Source organism: Plecotus auritus (genome assembly GCF_963455305.1).
Source record: "Plecotus auritus genome assembly, chromosome: 7".
NCBI lineage: Eukaryota > Metazoa > Chordata > Mammalia > Chiroptera > Vespertilionidae > Plecotus > Plecotus auritus.
The window spans coordinates 18,657,386-18,675,542 of NC_137774.1; the positions used below are offsets into that span (position 1 = coordinate 18,657,386).

Below are 18,157 nucleotides of genomic sequence, written 5' to 3' on the forward strand. Positions count from 1 at the left end.
TGATAATTCCATTTGGACAGCTCCTTCTAACCAGAGTTAGCTGACTCCCCCCACCCCCCATCCCTTTGTTTTTCTTCTGGGGGAGAACCAGGGCTAGTTGCTACAGCAACCAATTTATTTCTGCAGGTGCATTTTGACTTTTATCAGATCTTTCATTTAACAGAAAGTTTTTCCTTGGGGGCGGCGGGTGGGGGCGGGGGCGGGCGGGGGGTCCTGACCTTTGCAAGCAGCTCTTTAAACACACCCTTCCCCTTCTGCTGACCCTTTTACTGGGGCGGGGGGGCGGGGGGGAGGGCAGGGAGCAAACTTTAAAAAAATGAGGCTTTGGGAGGGGAGAGAGAAAACAGTAATTGTACGTCCAAGGCTGCCGTCACGCGAGAATGAACGTGTAGGATCTCAGGAGAAGTTTGCCACACCAGAGCCCCTTTACTCCCCTCCGCCCCCAAAGGGCTCAGGGAACCCATTCCTCACCTTTTCATTCAACAAACACCGACTAAGCATTTCTGTGTCCTAGGCCCCACGTTAGGTGGTGGAGAGTTAGAACCGAATAAAACAGAGGTGGCCGCTGCCCTGCTGGGTTCGCCGTGTGTAGAGAAGACAGACATGAAACATATCAACCCTCTGATCGCCATGTAACTGAGGGGATGGGAGCTGAGAAGAAGGCGCATACGGAAGAAGACAGAGGTACTCGATCCTGAATGGGCGGTGGGAAGGCCTCTCTGAAAGGGGCACGTTTAAGTTAAAACCAAGTGATTGAGACCAAGAGCTGAGACCCAGGAATAGAAGGAAGAACTTTCTAGATAGAGAGCGAGCCATGTGAGTGCGGGTCCTGGACTAGGAACGAGTGTGGGGAGGCTGAGGAAGGACGGTGGCCCGCGTGGCCAGCTCCTCAGGGTGCAGAGTGGCAGGCAGGGGCCGGGTCCCGGGGGCCAGCCATGCTCGGGGGCTGGGATTTGATCCTCAGGGCTTGAAACACTAAGACGTGGTTTCCAGGCGAGTGAAGTATAGATGTTGGTACAGACCCCTCGGCTGCCGAGGGGAGGATGCACTGGAGCAGACGTAGGTGGTGAGAGCCAATGAGGGGGGTAAATGAGTTAGAGCTGTGGTCAGCAAACCGCGGCTCATGAGCCACATGCGGCTCTTTGGCCCCTTGAGTGTGGCTCTTCCACAAAATACCACGGCCTGGGCGAGTCTATTTTGAAGAAGTGGCGTTAGAAGAAGTTTAAGTTTAAAAAATTTGGCTCTCAAAAGAAATTTCAATTGTTGTACTGTTGATATTTGGCTCTGTTGACTCATGAGTTTGCCGACCACTGAGTTAGAGGAGGGGCTGCCGCCATCCAGCACAGGAGGATGGTGGCTCGGTGGGGGAGGCCCTAAGACCAGGGGAAGTGGGCAGGGTCCCAGGTGTTGTGGAGGTGAGAGCCAGGCAGACTCGGAGGTGGTTTGGCTGTGGGGGGCGGGGGGCGGAGGGTGGCTGGCAGGCTTGTGGACTGAGCAAGGGGCCAATGGTGATACCATATGAAGATGAAGGCTCAGGTTTAGAAGGAGAAAATAGGTCCCATGCCACCGGCAGTGTCCTCAGAACCCTCCCGTGTCCATTGTAGCGGTTCCCTAGGGCTGCCACAGGCAAGTACCACAGACTGAGTGGCCTAAAATATCACACATTTATTCTTCACGCTCTGGAGGCTAGATGTCTGCCAGGAAGGTGTCCATGGGGTTGGTGCCTTCTGGAAGATCTGAGGGGGGCGGTTATTCCAGGCCTTTCCCCAGCTTCCCGTGGCTGCCAGAAAGCCTTAGCACCCCTGAGCATAGGACATCACTCCATCCTCTGCCTCTGTCTTCACGTCGCCTGCCCCTCTGCGCATCTCCCTATCTCTATATATAAAAGGCTAAGCAACTGGCCGACCGGTTGACCAGCCAGTAGGCATGACGCGCACTGACCACCGGGGGCAGATGCTCAATGCAGGAGCTGCTGAAGGGCAGCAGTTTTGCAGAATGCCCTCTCACATTCCGGGACCCCTCGGGAGATGTTGGACTGCCAGTTTTGGCCTGATCCCTGCAGGCCAGGCCGAGGGACCCCACCTGCCAGAGGGACCCCAATCATTCCCCAGATGCCCTTCGAGCCCTGGCACTGCCCCAGGTGCGCTGGCCAGAGAGGGACCCTGGGAGGTTAGCTCCAGGGCGTGTCTGGCCTGTCTTGCCCCACAGGCCACCTTCTAATTAATTTCCTTTTAATGTGCACAAATCCATGCACCGGACCTCTAGTTCTCTTATAAGGACCCTTGTCATTGGACCTAGGGCCGACCCAGCTCAGGATGCTCTCATCTGAAATCCGTATCTTGATTACATCTGCAAAGGCCCTTTTCCCAATGAAGGTCACATTCTCAGGTTCCAAGGGTTCGCACACAGACATTTCTTTTGGGGACCACCATTCAACCCACTACATCTGTCAACTGAGTAAGTGAATGAGTGAACTGTAGTTACTAATACGCTTCATAGTCACTCGTCAAAGAGAATGTGACCAGCCGGGGACCAGACAGGAGTAAGAACCTGACGAAAACAATCACTTGATGCAGAATCAAGTGTAACTCGCATGTCTGTCAGGAAGCAAACTCTGCCTTTCAACCAGCAGACTATGTAGCCCAGCCTTAAAACGCCTGTCTCCCCATAGCCAGCCCCCCCTGGGGGGAAGGCGCCCCATCCCCTGGGCCTTCCAGCACCACTCTCTTCATGTGTAGGCCCCATTAGCACTGCCCTGCTAGCTCCTCGGCCCCCGGGGCCTCTTTACCCTTCTCCCAGGGACTCCCCTATAAGCCATTTTAGCCTCTGCTCCGCTTGTAATAAAGTCCCAAGGCAGTTGAGTTTAAAGGCACAATTATGCATTATGGATAAAGGGCAGCTCGGCACCTGCGCAGGCGCCCTGGCTTCCATCGAGGGCCGGGGCAGGTCCGTCCTCTCCCAGCCACGGGGCAAGCTCAGGGGCCCCTGGGTGCTGGCAGCGCCGGAGGAGGCACGGCCCTGGCTGCTCTGCTGGGATTGGGCCAAAGATGGGTGCACGTTAAGGACCTGCATCCCCCATCTGTTAGCAGTAATCCTTAGGAACGCTTGGAGTTTGGGGCAGTTCTTTTGTTCTTCTTCCTTTTGCCTTTTTTCAAATATTTATGAAGAGATTTTCCATTTATCCTGACACATCTTCTCCACTGTGAGTGTCGGCTGGGAGGGCTCAGACAACTAACTCCAGAAGGTATTTTCCACAAAGCAGCATCTGGCTCTATTGGCAAGGGCAGCGGTCGGCTTGCTGCAAACTGGCGGAGGCAGCCGGAGGAGGAGACAGCCACTCGCCCCCCAGCCCAGGAACTCGGCTCTGGGGTGTCCCAGTGGGTAGGGCCGGGGCAGGGTGCGTCCACCACTTGACATCCTACAGCCCCAATTCCCGTGTGAGCCAGGGCACAGGACCCACGTGCGTGTCCCCAGCCCGCCTCCCAGCCTTCAGGCCCTGTGGTCTGACGCCCAAGCTCTCTGACTGTCCCAGGTAAACCACCTGAGTGGTGACAGCTCCCCAGGGCAGGTTCCAATGACCAGTGGGCCAGGTGCTGGAGGGGAGATGCTAGCTAGTCCCAGGTCCCCAAGCTCTCCCATCCCAGGGGGCCTGCTGGAGGCAGAGCCAGCCCTGCTTGGGGGGCCTTTCCCGCCTGCTCTGTTCGGCGGGAAGGCAGGCAAATGGCAAGACAGCTGGGGCAGGAGAAGTCCGCCAGGTTGCAGGGCTACAGGTGGCAACGAGAGCCTCAGAGACTCTCCTAGGTCACACCAGCTTAGCAGTCGCCTTCTCTGCTCCCCGGGAAGGGGGTGGGGCACTGGCCAGCTGGGCTGATGCCAGGCACCCCAGCCCACCATCCCTGTCAGGTGCCACAGAGACTGGGCCAGGCGGCATGTGCTGTCGATGAATTCTGTTGGAAACCACTTTCCAGGAGAACAGGGATCCAAAGGCATCATGGCCTTGTGCCCGGGTTCTTTCCCAGACTGCACATTAGAAATCATTTGGGAGCTTTAAACAACACCCATGCCTAGGCCCCACTCCAGAGTGGCCAGAGCCTCCGGGAGGAGAGCATACACTGCTCCAGAATCCCGAGGCTGTGGGCAAGGGCACTCCAGGGCGGGAAACGGTGCAGCTATGGGAAGAATGTTCTCAGGAGACAGGCCGAGCCTGGAATCTTAGCTCTTCTGCTCACTGGCTGCGACCTTGAAAACGTTGCCCTCCCAAAGCCTGTTTCCTCATCGAGAAAATGGGGATAATAACATCCTCCTTGTGGTCAAGTGCCAGGCACGGAGCTGCTGTTAGTCATGTTCCACCGTGAACCCGTCTCCCCCGCGGGACAAGCCTGTTGAAGCCGGGCCCACGGAGGAGCCAACAAGCAGCGGAGTCAGGAGCAGGGCCAGCAGCACCGGCTCCAGGAGGCACAGACCTGGGACCTGCAGGGCTGGCTGCCTCCAGGCCTCCCTCTGTACAGAGTCCGAGAGGGAGCAATTCAGGCATCCAGCCGGTGCCATCCTCCAGGTGACTACACTCTCTACAGAGACAGCATCCGTGGGAGCGTATTTTCCCTGGAATTTTAAAAGATCTAAAGCACTTAAAGTATCTCCTCTAGGAAGTCAATTCATTTTCCATCCCCTGTTTATCTGGAAATGGTCTGTTATCAGATCCAGCTGAGCGTGAAGCTAGAGTGAGTGTCTGAGAATTCGCTCTGCCTGGTGCTGCCTCGGGCCAGGAAGGGGTAGGGGTGAGGGTGGGGTGGGGGTGGGGTGGAGGTGGGCGTGGGGGGCAGGCCCTGAGGTGTACAGTGCCCTCACCAGGGAGCAGGTACTTCTGGGAAGACACCCCAGTAAGTCTGCAGACCACTTGAAGAGGACCCTGGAATTCTGGGTACATCACTCATCCATACGATAAATATTATTTATTTCATATTATGTGCCTCTTGCAGTGACATCTGCTGATGCCAAACCACCTTGCCTGGGCCAGCTGGGGCCACACACACACGCCTCACACATGGTTTTCAAATTTTGCAACAGCTCTGAGGGTGAGCTCTGCAAGGCCACATGGCAGCAGAGGAGGGGAGAGTCCCCTGCACCACTGGCTGCCACCAGCCCAGCTCTCCCGCCACGAGGATCTCAAAGGGCCTTGAGGCAACGGGCAGCAATGGTCTTCATTAAGGCTTCGTCACCCAAAAGATCCACACGTGTAAGTTCCCAGGGGCCAAAATGCACCCACAGAGTGGGTCCCACTGTGGTAGGCGGCAGGAACGGTACCAGGGTCAGACCAAACCTGGGTTCCGCTACCTTGGTACCTGAGTTCTCGCTAGGAAAGAATTCAGAGCCAAGACCCAAACTGTAAGAGAACATTTATTGAGTAAATTACAGAGGTAGAAAAAGTAATTCCTAGAAGAGAGGGGCTTAGGAAATGAGTTATGGAGGCAAAGAAAGGGCCCTTGGAACTTGGGAGGGAAAGACGGAAGGGAAGGAGGAGGGAAAGGGGGGGGGGAAGGGAAGGGAAGGGAAGGGAAAGGAAGGGAAGGGAAGGGAAGGGAAGGGAAGGGAAGGGAAGGGGGAGGGGAAGGAAGGGAAGAGAAGGGAAGGGGAGGGAAGGGGAGGGAAGGAGGAGGGAAAGGGGGAAGGGAAGGGAAGGGAAGGGAAGGGAAGGGAAGGGAAGGGAAGGGAAGGGAAGGGAAGGGAAGGGAAGGGAAGGGAAGGGAAGGGAAGGGAAGGGAAGGGAAGGGAAGGGAAGGGAAGGGAAGGGCATAGGCCTGCTCCCAGGAGGGAGAGCCCACTGGGTCGGAGATGTTAGGGGAGGCCCCAGGGAAGATCTCAATAGAATATTCAGCAGTTTTCCAGGTGTGTCCTTTCAGGGTTGTGGTCTCCACTGATGGATTGATGGATTGATTGATTGGTCAGCACCAGGCCATGGGGTCATTATTCCATGCAGCTGTCCTGAGGTTTTGTTGTTATCTTGGCCTGAAATACAGCAGAGGCAAAGATATTATCTCTAGGGAGGAAAGGTCAGGGGGTCCAAACCACATGACCAGCCATATGCCAGGGGAGGAGAAGTCACCCTGGGGGGCGAGGGCCCACCCTACCGTTGGTTGTCCATTGCTGGGCACCTGGGGCTTTCCACCCTGGTGACCTGCACTGGCCCTGCTCTGCTCTGCTTGTGTCTAACTGCCTAGAGCACCACTGAGGAAAAGCCGATATTTCCGGTTTGGGTACGTTGATGGGTGGTGGTCTGTGTTACAAAGGAAGCTTGACTCTGGTGAAGCTAGTGATTGTTGGTGGATACTGAATAATTTAAAGTGGATTGTTAGGTAGTATTAATGAGCAAGATAATAGAAGCTACCATTTATTTAGTGCATATTCAATCAAAATTATAAACATGGGTCTGGAGCCTGACCGCTGAGGTTCAAAACCGGTGTCCTACTCTACAACCCTTGGCAAGTCTTACCTTCTCCAGGCCTTCATGCCTCTTCGGCAAGATGAGACCCATGATAGTCCCTGGCTCAACCCGTTTGGGTGAAATCAAGTGAGTTAATATATGGAAAAGCATTTACAACGAAACCTGGCGTTTATGAAGTGCTGAGTACACATCAGCTGTGGGCAGCGTCGTACCCATGCCTTGCCTGGGCTTCTTCAACCTGGGGCACAACAGCCCCCTGAGGCAGTTACTTGGCTCCCCATTGTACCAGGGCCCCGAGAGGAGCAGCCACGTGTCCAAGGTCACACACTGTAAATGGCAAAGCAGGACTGGAAACCTGGGGTCCACCTGAACCCAATGACCTTCCTTTTCCTGTTCACAAGGAAAGGGCTTGGAGAGAAAAGCAGCAAAGAGCCAGCAGCTAGCTCTTCAGTAAAACGTGAACGAACTAACAGAGGAGGCAGATGCAAATATTCAATTAATACCCCTGGTTCAAAAAGACACCTGCGGTCTACAGCCAGTCCTCCCCCTCAGTAGCAAGCACAGCTCCAAGAAGGCCAGGCATAGCCACAGCCTCCAGCTCCCAGCAGGCAGCGGAGAGCCACAGGAGGCAGATGAATAGGAACGTGTATCTCAGACGTGGGAAGCAGCCAGACCTACCCTGAACCAAACCTTTCATTCAGCAGCCAGGCACTTTGCAGCAAAGTCCTGCACGAAACGCTGCCTTTTTCTTCCAGCCCCTGCACAAGGCCGTTATATTTTAGGCAATAAGAGCTCCATTTTGGTAATAAGCACCAATGATACACATTAGTTGCAGAATGCGTTGTCATTGACCATCTTCCCCAGCCCATTTGCAAACGTTCCTGCCTGTGTCTTCCTTGGAGTGTTTTCCTCAGCCCTCTGAGAGTCGGCTCAATTTTAGAGGCTGGCTGTGGACAAAGGAACCTCTGGGCCTCTTTGTCCTGTTGAGTGTTTTGAAAAGAATGTTCTCAGAATAACCTGTTACCTATCCAGCGTGCTGGGCCGGAAGCTTTGGCCAAGCCAGGTCATTAATATCAGTATGCTCATCCTCAGGCTGGTTCGAGAGCAAATTCTAGTGGGGAGAGCACAGCCCGGCACTGAGCACAGCCCCTAATGGGATCAATTTTGGAGACACACAGATCTTGGATAAGCCACACAGACTCCACTCACAAGACGATGTGTGGTTCGCTGTTTGGGGGGCGGCGTTCTCCTCTGATCACAGTGAAACAGGAAAGGCCCAGGAGGACGTGGCAGCTGAAGGCCAGAGCTGTCTCAAAGAAGCCACCGGCCTGGGATCAGGGCTGGTCCTCTCTCTCCTCCCCTCGGGCCGCACCAGGACAGGCACTGAGGTGGGGGCCAGGAGGGAGAGGAAGAGGACTCCTAAGGCTGATGGCTTCCAGCACCTGCCATCAGCCCGGCTCTCCCTACCTTCCTAGGAAACGGGAGCCTGCGCCACCCCACCTGGGTGGCAGGTGCAGCCTTTTACTAACCTCTGCACCCCCGTGTGACTTTGATAGTCATTTGAACCTGATTTCATCTGGATAAGTACATGCAGGAGGACTGGGGGAGGAAGCAGATGTGGGAAGAGACTTGGAAGACACTGAGCCTCTGCGCGCTCCAGGGAGTGAGGTGCAGCAGTGTAGTAGCTAAGAGCGCCTGGCTGTGCACCCGGCGGAGCTGGGTTCAAATCCCAGCTCCTGCACTTACTCTGTTCAGCCGCAGGTTTATCTTCTGCAGAATGGGAGTAAAGGTGTCCACCTTGTATAGTTGTGGCCATGATTCAGAGACACGCACTCAGAAGGCACTCACTAAATGCTGCCTCATTTCCCTCTGCACTTCTAGGGCCTGGCCTGGCGTGGGGACCGTGAGCATGCCACTGCTTTTTGGTGGCAGAGCTGAAAAAGAACGCTGCGTGTCCAGCTCCAATTACCTCGAAAGGGAGTAAGTGATAAGCAAATGAAATGGAATAAACTTGGACACATAAAGCCAAGTGGCATTTTCTGGTGTGCACGCTCCCTACTGAAATACTGAAGAAAGAAAAACATCATTCTTGCAGTGCGCATAATCCGATGGGGGAGGCTGTCAGCACCAGGTCCGGAGGCATTCTTCTTGGACTCCAAGCAGCTTGGATGGGTCGCAGATAAGGTTCTACACTGAGCCAAGCCCTGGAACCTTCTAAGACTCATCCCCAGCCCTTAGCTATCAAAACTCAAAATCACTCTTTATGTCTATTCACACACGATCTCTCCCAAGCTCCCCAAATCCCCCCACTAAGCTTCTGAAATCAGCAGAACCATCTGCCTCAGGCATGGAAATGAGATATCACAGAAAATTGCCACGCAGAGGCCATTATTTCTGGAGGACAAAGGGGGGAACCGAGCTTTTCGTAAAGGCTTTCGGAGCCGCGGCAGAAAGCGATGGCGTTCCCTGGCTGGCGGAGGGCCTCTCCCTTCCTTCCCCCTGTGACTGCAAATGCAGCCTGCTCACCGCTTTGACATGCACGTTACGCAGCATGAGCAGCCTAATACTGTATTCCTCTCCCACCGCAGCTGCCTGGCCGCTTCACCCTGGATTGGGATGGTGGGAGGGTTTCTGAGCTCATTACAGCTCTGTCTTCACAGCCAACAGAAAGGGAAGAATTGTGGTAATTACCCAAATGATCCCATGAGGGGAAAGAAACCACTTTGTGTTGAAAAAAAGACAGCTGTGAAGAACAGGTCCAAGTATCCCACCTTCTCAGCTGTCCAGAGAGGTAATCATATGTATGATGCCAACCCCCCCCCCCCCCACCACCAACAGTAAAACGTATACCGAGCAGCTCCCTGGGGGAAGATGCCAAGTGTCCAGCATCTCCAGAACAAGGCCAACCCAGAGCCGAGCCTCCCCCGGAGCAAGCAAAGGGCACATCCCTCGCTCAGATCTGGAAATGTCACATGGGAGAAGCTCCAGGGACCTCAGGCAGCAGCTAAATACTGCCATTTAGAGCTCTCTAATCCGGCTGAGCAGAAATTTCCAGATTTAAATGGTGCTCACCCAGGCATGATGAATGGTCGCAGACAGTCCTCAGTTTGCTCCAGCTCCCTTCGCCCGAGGTCAGGTCCTTATTTAACTCCACAGTCTGCACCCTCACAACCTCAGGGCTCAGCATGGGTGCCAGGTGCGTGACCACAGAAAGAAAGGCAAACGGCCAAGCCCCCACTGGAGTCCCCACCCCCTGAATTAAGGGGTCACAATAACACTGCGGTCAACGCGGCCAAGAGGCAGGTTAGTGTTTGGCCTTGAAGTCATCAAGCTGGGGTCTTGCAGGTGTGAGGCATTGCATTGAGCAGGTTACTTGACTTCTCTGTGCCTTGGACCGTCCAGGTGTTGGAAGGGGGAGAATGGTGATAATTAACAGAAAGCGTAACAGCCATCCCCTATATGGTGTCTGACGCACTGTCTCCAAGAGAAGGTAGAAAAGGGAGCATTTATTGCTCGTTCCACAATGGTCGCTAAGTGTATGCACTGTGCAAGGCTATTTACCAGTATTTGACCCTCAAAACAACTCTGAAGGGGGGACTGGGGAAGTGTCTTTCTCCCAGGTGATTCTGGCTTGTCCAAGACCACCCTGCTAGTTAGTCTTGGAGCCAGCATGACATGGCAACGGTCTTGGCTGCTAGTCCACTGCTCTCTCAACTCTCGCACATGCGCCTTTGAGAGTGCAAGGGTGGGAGCTAACAGGACTGATGAATGAAGATTTCTGGTGTCTCCATGAGATTAACGTGAGGATCTGTTGCTTGGAGGAGAGCCCTACCACCCCGTGTCATCTCCAAGTGACCCAGGAGCTGTCTCAGGATGTCAGGGTTTTCACACCAAGTTTCATGGAACCCTAGGATCCACAGAGGTACTTTGGGGCTGCCAGGTGGTGTGTTTGGGGGGGCGGGGTACAGCTACTCTGGGTCCCCATTCAACCAGAGCAATGCCAGCTCTTACCTACAAGGCTAACTGTTGGGAGACCTAGTTTGTCTATATTGGGCTTCTGTTTAAGATTTAATAGGAAGCAATGATTTGTTTCTTGAAGGAGGAGGAGGAGGAGAGGGAGAAGGAAGGGAGGGGAAGAGAAGGAAGAGGAGGAGAAAGGAGAAAAGGCAAGCTTGAGATGCACCCTCCTGGGAGCTTCCAAGAACAGACCCCAGAATCTACCCTGTGGATATTAGGGACAGAGGGGCAGCCTGCTCTGAGCCACAGCAAGCTCTCTCACGCCTGCTGCATGCCTGCAGGCACACACTGGGCACCTGCTGTGTGCAGAACCCCCAACCAGGTGCACCAGGTGGCGGTGGGTGAAGGTACATAGAGGTGATGACTCCTGTCCTTTGGGACTGTGAGGAAGCAGAACAGACATCCCAAAGGCAGAAGAAGGGGGCCAACAAATGCTAATTAATGCGGCCAGTCTGGTCCTTGGAATTTTCCCCCTTTTATGTCCCCAAACCAGACTATAATTTTCCAGGGGGCAAGAAACACGTCTCACTCATCAATATTCCTTCTCATATATGTCAGATATGAGAAAGGCTCGCAATCCTGTGGGCGAGAGACCAGCAATTCCAGCATGGGGTCACTGATTTTCCTCTGGGTAGTGGGGGCCGGGAAGGTCCCACAAAGGAGGTGAAATTTCAGCTGCATCTTGCAAGAAGAATAGCAGCGCTCCATCTTCCTCTTCCACTTGCCTGGGGGTTTGGTGTCCAATCCCTCAGGAAAGCCATCAGGGATGCCAGCGTGAGCTTCGGGGAGGTCCGAGGTACTAGTAAAGGCATGCTGGACTTCCAGGGCCCGGTCTCGGGGCCTCTGGAAGAGAGAGTTTGGAGCTGGCTTTCAAAGGAGGAGGAGCCTGAACTGGCTCTGAGGGGAAGGGAGTGTGTCCAGGTTGAGATCATGCCAGCAGCAAAGGCAATTAAGTGAAGCCAGCCGGGCTTGAGGCCGAGACTGGCAATAAAGAGGAGGAGGGGAGGGCGAGCCAGTTAAGCTCGAGTAGAGCGAAAGGCAAAAGGAAATAAAGGTGTTGAAGAGTGAGCTGGGAAAAAAGAGGGAAACAGCTCAGGGGCTGAGACGTTTGACTCCAGTACAGCCCAGGTGTTCCTGGTTTCACAGTAACATACCATCAGAACTGGGATCATGGGGGAGCACGCCACTTCACTCACAGCCTCGCCAACGCCCTATAAAGCGGGGAGTTCTTCCCAGAGGACCTCCCTTCTGCCTCAATCCCAAAGTCTGGGCGCTCCCTAGCCCTGCCAGGAGCCCCTGGAGGCAGGAGCCACGTGGGTCTGGGAGGAGCGTGGCAGGGGCCTGGCTTGGCTTGTAATGTCTCCCAGCTGTGACTGATAGCTGGGGTTTCTGGAAATCAGACCTGAACACGCCCACACCCACTCCTCTACAGTCCTCGCCAGGTGAAGGTACTGATCCGTGCGCGAGAAAAGGAGGGACATCTCACACACACACACACACTCACTCCACACGTCAGAGTCCCCCGGGCCGTCTAAGGAACGGCTGGGCGTCCTGGGTCGGGTCAGCGAGGTAGCTGGAGTCCGTGCTCCCAGGCAACCCGTGCGGCGGCTTCCTTCGCGCTAATAATGTGAATGAACCCTGGGAGACGAGAGAGAGCGCACGCGAGAGCGAGGAGGGGCGGGGAAGGAGAGAAAACCCGGGCCGGCGCAGGTGGGGGAAGAGAAGGGAGCGCGAGCCCAGGTGGGGGCCGAGGCGCGAGGGGCGGCGCCGAGAGGAGCGGGGCGCGGGCCCGGAGCGTGGCGGCGGCGGGCGGAGGCGCGGAGGGCGCGGGGCGGAGGCGCGGGCCGAGCGGGGAAGGCGGGCCGAGAGGGAGGAGCCCCCGGACGCCGCAGCCAGCGGGTCCGGCGGTCCGTGCAGCCCTCACTCGCGGCCGCGCCTCGGAGTTTGAGCCCCGCGCTTCGGACCACAGGCACGCCCCGGGCGCGGGGTCAGAGCGCGTAGCGCGGCGCCGCCCCCCGGCCCTCGGCCCCCCAGCCCGGGCGCCCCCGGAGCGGCGCGCAGAGGAAAGAGGGCGGGCGGGCGCGGCGGGCCGGGCCGGCGGGCGGCGGACTATGAGGCGCCCACCATGGTGCGATGCGACCGCGGGCTGCAGATGCTGCTGACCACGGCCGGAGCCTTCGCCGCCTTCTCGCTCATGGCCATCGCCATCGGCACCGACTACTGGCTCTACTCCAGCGCGCACATCTGCAACGGCAGCAACCTGACCATGGACGACGGGCCCCCGCCCCGCCGCGCCCGCGGGGACCTCACCCACTCGGGGCTGTGGCGGGTGTGCTGCATCGAAGGTATGGCCGTCTCCGGCAACCCCCATCCCCAACACACACACACACACACACACACACACACACACACACACACGCCACCCCATCCCCTTTCCGGGGCGCCGGCCGGGAAGGGGGTGGGCGCGGCACTGACTGGCTCCGCGCGAGACACAAAGGAGCCGGAGCTAGCGGGCGGGTCCCCTCGCAGCCAGCTGGGTACCAGCTCGGGGTCCCTCCCGGCTGGGGACCCTCCCCAACACACCGATCCCACAAACTCTCCACTAGCACACGCACACCCCCTCGCACACAGACAATGAAACACACCGAAACTCACGCGCGCGCGCAGCCGGACACCAAAACGATCCCAAGGGACCGCGCCGGCGCCCCCGGGGAGGGGGGAGGCAAGCTGGGGGGAGCGAGAGGAGGCTGGGGTGGGGGGAGCGGACACGAGAGGAGGGGAGGGCGGAGGGGGAGGGGTTGCTTGGCAACCAGTGTCTCTGCGATTGCTATGGGAACTGGTCATCCTGGGGCGGGGCCCGCCGGGGGTGGGGAGCGCCAGGACCGCTCAGATCCAGCTCCAGGCCTGGGCCGAGGGGTAGGGGTGAGGACGGGGCTCCCAGCGGGTCTGGGGGACGCCGCCGAAACCTGCTCCATCCCCTATTCTTTCATGGGGCTACTCGTCCGCTCCTACCTGCTCGGTGGAAAGGGAAGGGGAGCGACGCCCAATCTCCCCTGACTGAGGCAGCGAGCTCTCCGTGGTGGTCCCTGGGCCGGGAGGCTGCGGGCTACCTCGATAGAGAACTGGGGCGCGCAGGGGCGACCCGCGGACCTGGGCGGGGCGTGGCCGCCCGCGTCAGAGGGCTGGAGAGGCGATGCGCCTCGACCTCCCTCCGTGGCACTGGCACGAGAGGCCGAGTAGTGGTGTAAGGTTGGAATGCCTCCAGGGGCCGGAACTGGGTGCCCCGGGACTGTGGGGACCGCTCCCTCCGGGGACGGGGCAGAGGGGCGGCCCGGACGCCTCCAGTGGCGAAGTGCGCCGGACTTCAGCGCCTCGCGGTGCCACCCGCCCAGCTGCGGAACTCGTGCTAACAGGTGGTTGTGGAGGGCCCTCCGGTCCCAGTCAGGTGTGGACCGGTCTGCCTCTTGCGCTTGGCTTTCCAGTTGGAGACGAGATGGGGGAAGTGGCAGAGCATTCCTTTCAAAAATCTTCCGAGGGAGTTTCGTCGTTGTTTTTCTGTAGCCTTTCCCGCTTGTTAACTCCGCCCCTCCGTTTTTAGGGGAAATTCTCCCACACACCTAGCCTCCCTGACCGCAGTTAATAGTGCGGGGTGGTTGGATCTTGGTGGAAGTTGGGAAGGAGCTCTTTAAGAGATGGCCCGTTTCTGGCCGCGTTTGGAGTCGGCTATAAAGAGGCTTTGTGGAGCTGGGCAGGCTCGGTGAGGTCCACCTTGTCCCCTTCCTCCCCTCCTAGACCAAGCCTCTTCTCATCTGGAATCCTGCCCACCTCCGACCCCCACATCCACCCCCAAGCTAGGTTGCTTTGCCCTTTGCAGTTTGGAGCTTCATGCCAGGGTGACTGTGCAATCAGTAGTTTGGGAAACACAGCTGCACAAAGGAGCCAGAGCCCACCATCACACCCTCCTCTTGCCTTTTGAAAAACGTCATTTGGGGTGTGCGATGGCTCAGATCACAAACACTGCTCTCGTTTGGAGGACGTACCCACGTCACTGCCTGCCATGGCACCTGAGTTAGACACAGAGCAGGGGCTCCGCTGGGCACTGCCCACGTGGCACAGTAAGTCATGCCACTGTCACCACCCAGACGCACACGTGAACCCCGGAGCTTCCAGTTCTCCCGTGGAAATGGGAGCTGCTCCACGCCAGCAAGCCGGGTCTCTGCACAGTGGCTCACATGCCTCCTTTATTCAGTCCTCATCCTAATTAGGGTCCAGAATCTTTCCACATCCTCCCAAGCTAGTGCCCAGACCAGAGCTGGCACAGCTCATCAAGAAGGCCCCAAGCTCTGGGCAGCTGGCAGAGGGAGGGTGGGGAACTGCCATCAGGGGCCTTCACCGGCGCCTCTGCCAGCCCCATGAGGCCAGGGGTTCCAAGGCCAAGCCAGGCCAACCTCCCAGGGCTAGAGCATCCTTGGACCAACCCAGGTCTGGGAAAGCTGGTTCAGAATTTCTTGTCGTGACGAGAATCATCAGGACAGTCCCCCAACCTGTATGGAAACTGCCAGCTTATCTTCTCACAGCACATCAGAGTCCAACAGGGGTAAATCTGACATCTACGCCGCCGCCACCTGCCAGCGAGTGTCTGGGCTGAGCTACAGACAGCACATTAACCCCAGGCCACTCCCTGGGAGCATTGGGGGGGGGGGGCACCTCAATATTGGTTTTTGTGTGTCAAATGCATTATTTCCACCTGTTCTCTAACAAAGTGGCCCAAAGCATTACATGGGGGAAAAGAGAGAGCGAGAGATCAAACCTCTGAGCGGAAGCTGGAGAAATACTGCAGCAGGCAGCTAACAAAGCGCCGGTTGTGATGGCGGGACTCTGAAGGGTTCGCTGGCAGCTCACAAGCAGCGGATTCAGTTTCCTGGTGGTTCCCCGTAAATGAAGTTGCCAGGCCAGGAGAGCCCAGCTCTCAGTGTATGTAAAGCAGCCATGCAGTTTGGCAGGGCTGCCTGCAGAAGGGCCCCTGGGTGCTGCCCTGGTCCCCACCCCCCCCCCAGGCTCGCATCCCAAAGCCTCTTTCTGACACCTCCCCCACCCCCCCCAAAAAAAGAAACAAAACCTGGTCTTCCCCTTCTGCCTTTCTATTGGACAAGTGTCAAAAGACTTCAGTGCCCAGAGCCTTGTGCAGGTATGATCACAGTGGCCCTGAGAGGGCGCTGTCTTCACCCCATCTGCAGACAGGAAGCAGGCTCAGAGAGGGAAAGGCACTTGCCCAGAGGCCCCCAGGAAGGAGGCTGCAGGGCCAGATTTGACTCACTATAGGGCTCTTCCCACCATGTCATCATGCCCCTTCCCAACAACTGCTGGGATGCCGTTAAACTGCAGCACATAGAACCAGGTACTTGACTATCCAGGAAGGAAGGCATTTAGAAGTGAGAAGGTACAAGTGATACACAAATATTGCATCATGCATCCTCTCTCTCTCTCTCTCTCTCTCTCTCTCTCTCTCTCTCTCTCTCTCTCTTTCTCTTTCTCTCTCTGTCTCTCTGTCTCTCTCCCTCTCCTCCTCTTCCTCTTTCTCCCCACCTCTCCCTCCACCATGTTCTGGACTAGCTTGTCCCAACCATAATCGGCCATCTGCGCCTTCCCTCCCCAAGACCCCTATTTATTCTTTCTTTGTATCTTTGGTGACACTCAGCCCAAGTCTGGGGACATTGGAAAAGAGTGATAAATCTTTGCAGACTTTTCAATCACAGGAATCGCCAGCCAACATTTGTCCAATCTCTCATGCATTTGGAATTAGGCAAGCTGTAGATAGAATGTCAACTAGCATTTCGGAGCCATTGCTGTGTGGGGGGACAGGAGACTTGTGAGAACAAGGAGAGGACCAGGAGACTCGGGGCCCAGACGACAGCCGCTCATGTCAGCATGTCAAAGCCTGCATGCCCACTGTTAGCTCCGGAGCGGCCACGAGGGACCCAGTCCCTGTGCGGCCATCAGGAGAGCTCTGGCCCCTGAATAAACAGTCCCGGCAAAGTACATCCTCGGCAGCGCCCTGCCCCTCGCTCTGTCAGAGCCTTAAAATGGCAGCCTTGGTGCCAGGGGTGGGCCCTGTGCCTGCTGTGCCAGCTCCGGTCTGGGCACTGGCTTGGGAAGGTGTGGAAAGATTCTGGACCCTGAGAGTGACAGGGTCCTTTGCCCCAATCGTGCCCATGTTCCTACCTGGGCAGCATCTCTCACACCAGCGTCCCCACACTTTATCCACACCATGGCACACAGCGAAAAAGAGAAGATTAATCCTGTTCCCCGGGGCTGGGGAGGGAGAAGACAGACATCCGTGACTACCCAGGGCTCCAGCCCCTCTTCCCAGTCCTTGGGGGTGCTCCGAGGTGGAGGAGGGCCCATTCCGCCAGCACTGGCAAGCTCTCACAGCAGTCAGCTGGGAAGCTCTGCCTTAAGCCATGCTCCCCACATCACACCATTCAGAGAGGTTTAGATCCAAATGACATCCTTTCTCCACCTGCCCCAGGCCAGGCACTGGGCTGAGAACCATCCCTGTGTGTGTTTGCTTTCATTTTCTCTTGCAATAACACACGACAGCCTGTCAATCAGGCCCCAGGGCTTGACAGCAGTTGGCACAGCCCAGCGAGTCACCCACCTCGGGTCCTCCTTTGCCCTCTGGTGTCAATACTAACAGCCTTCAGGCATTGAAGACCTCGGGCAGGACTTACATTAGTTGGTGTAATTGTCAACAACACTTCAAGGTAGATGTTAATTATCTGCCTTTTACAGGTGTAGAAACTAGGCTCAGGGCGGCCACAGCTGCTGAGAGCAGGATGCCTTCTGCTGTCCCGGCCTCGGCTGCGCATGGGCAGACAGGGCAGGCTTCCACTGGCCGGGGGGTGCCCTTTTTTCTGCTTTCTTTTTTCTTTTTTGAATCGTCCAGATTTGGGAAGGGCGTTGTAATAGTCAGCTCGGGCTGCCATAGCAAAACATGATAGATTCAGTGGCTTAACCGGCAGACATTTCTTTCTTTTTTTAAAGATATTTTATTGATTTCAGAGAGGGAGGGAGAGAGAGAGAGATAGAAACATCAAGGATGATCGAATTGGCTGCCTCCTGCACGCCCCACCCTGGGGTGCAAGCCTGCAACCCAGGCATGTGTCCTGACGGGCTTCGGGGAATTGAACAGGTGACCTCCTGGTTCATAGGTCGATGATCAACCACTGAGCCATGCCGGTCGGGCAGACATTTATTTCTCACAGTTCTGTAAGGATGGAAGTCCAAGGTCAAGGTGCCAGCCACTTAGGTTCCTGGTGAGGGCTCTCTTCCCGGCTTGCAGATTGCCACCTTCTCGCTGTGTTCACATGGTCTCTTCGTAAGCCCACCATGAGGACCCCACCCTCATGAGCTCATCCACACTGAGTCACCTCCCAAAAGCCCCACCTCCAAGCACTGTTGGGATTAGAGTGTCCACCTATGGACTGTCCCTGCTTTATAACTGGTGCTCACTCTCCAGTCATCCGGGGAGGGGCCTGGGTGTCCCTTCTTGTGTCTGCCTTCCCTCACGCCCTGCACCGTCTCTTCACCTTCCTCTGTTCTTCACTCTTTTCTCTTGTCTCATAATAAAATATTAGCTCCCTTTAACTGGAGCCTCATGACTTAGGAGAAGCTGGGGATCATGGTGGACCCCGGCCT

At 56.5% G+C, this 18,157-nt stretch overlaps 1 protein-coding gene across 2 annotated transcripts in view; it reads left to right on the forward strand.

The window, feature by feature from the left end:
* The first annotated feature begins 12,549 nt into the window (after window positions 1-12,549).
* CACNG4 (calcium voltage-gated channel auxiliary subunit gamma 4) overlaps window positions 12,550-18,157 on the forward strand; it is a 50,516-nt gene continuing 44,908 nt past the window's right edge. For both annotated transcript variants that reach the window (XM_080681338.1, XM_080681339.1), the window contains exon 1: window positions 12,550-12,804. In XM_080681338.1, coding sequence (XP_080537464.1) covers window positions 12,585-12,804 — 220 coding nt within the window. In that variant the 5' untranslated portion in view covers window positions 12,550-12,584. The remainder of the gene's footprint in view (window positions 12,805-18,157) is intronic.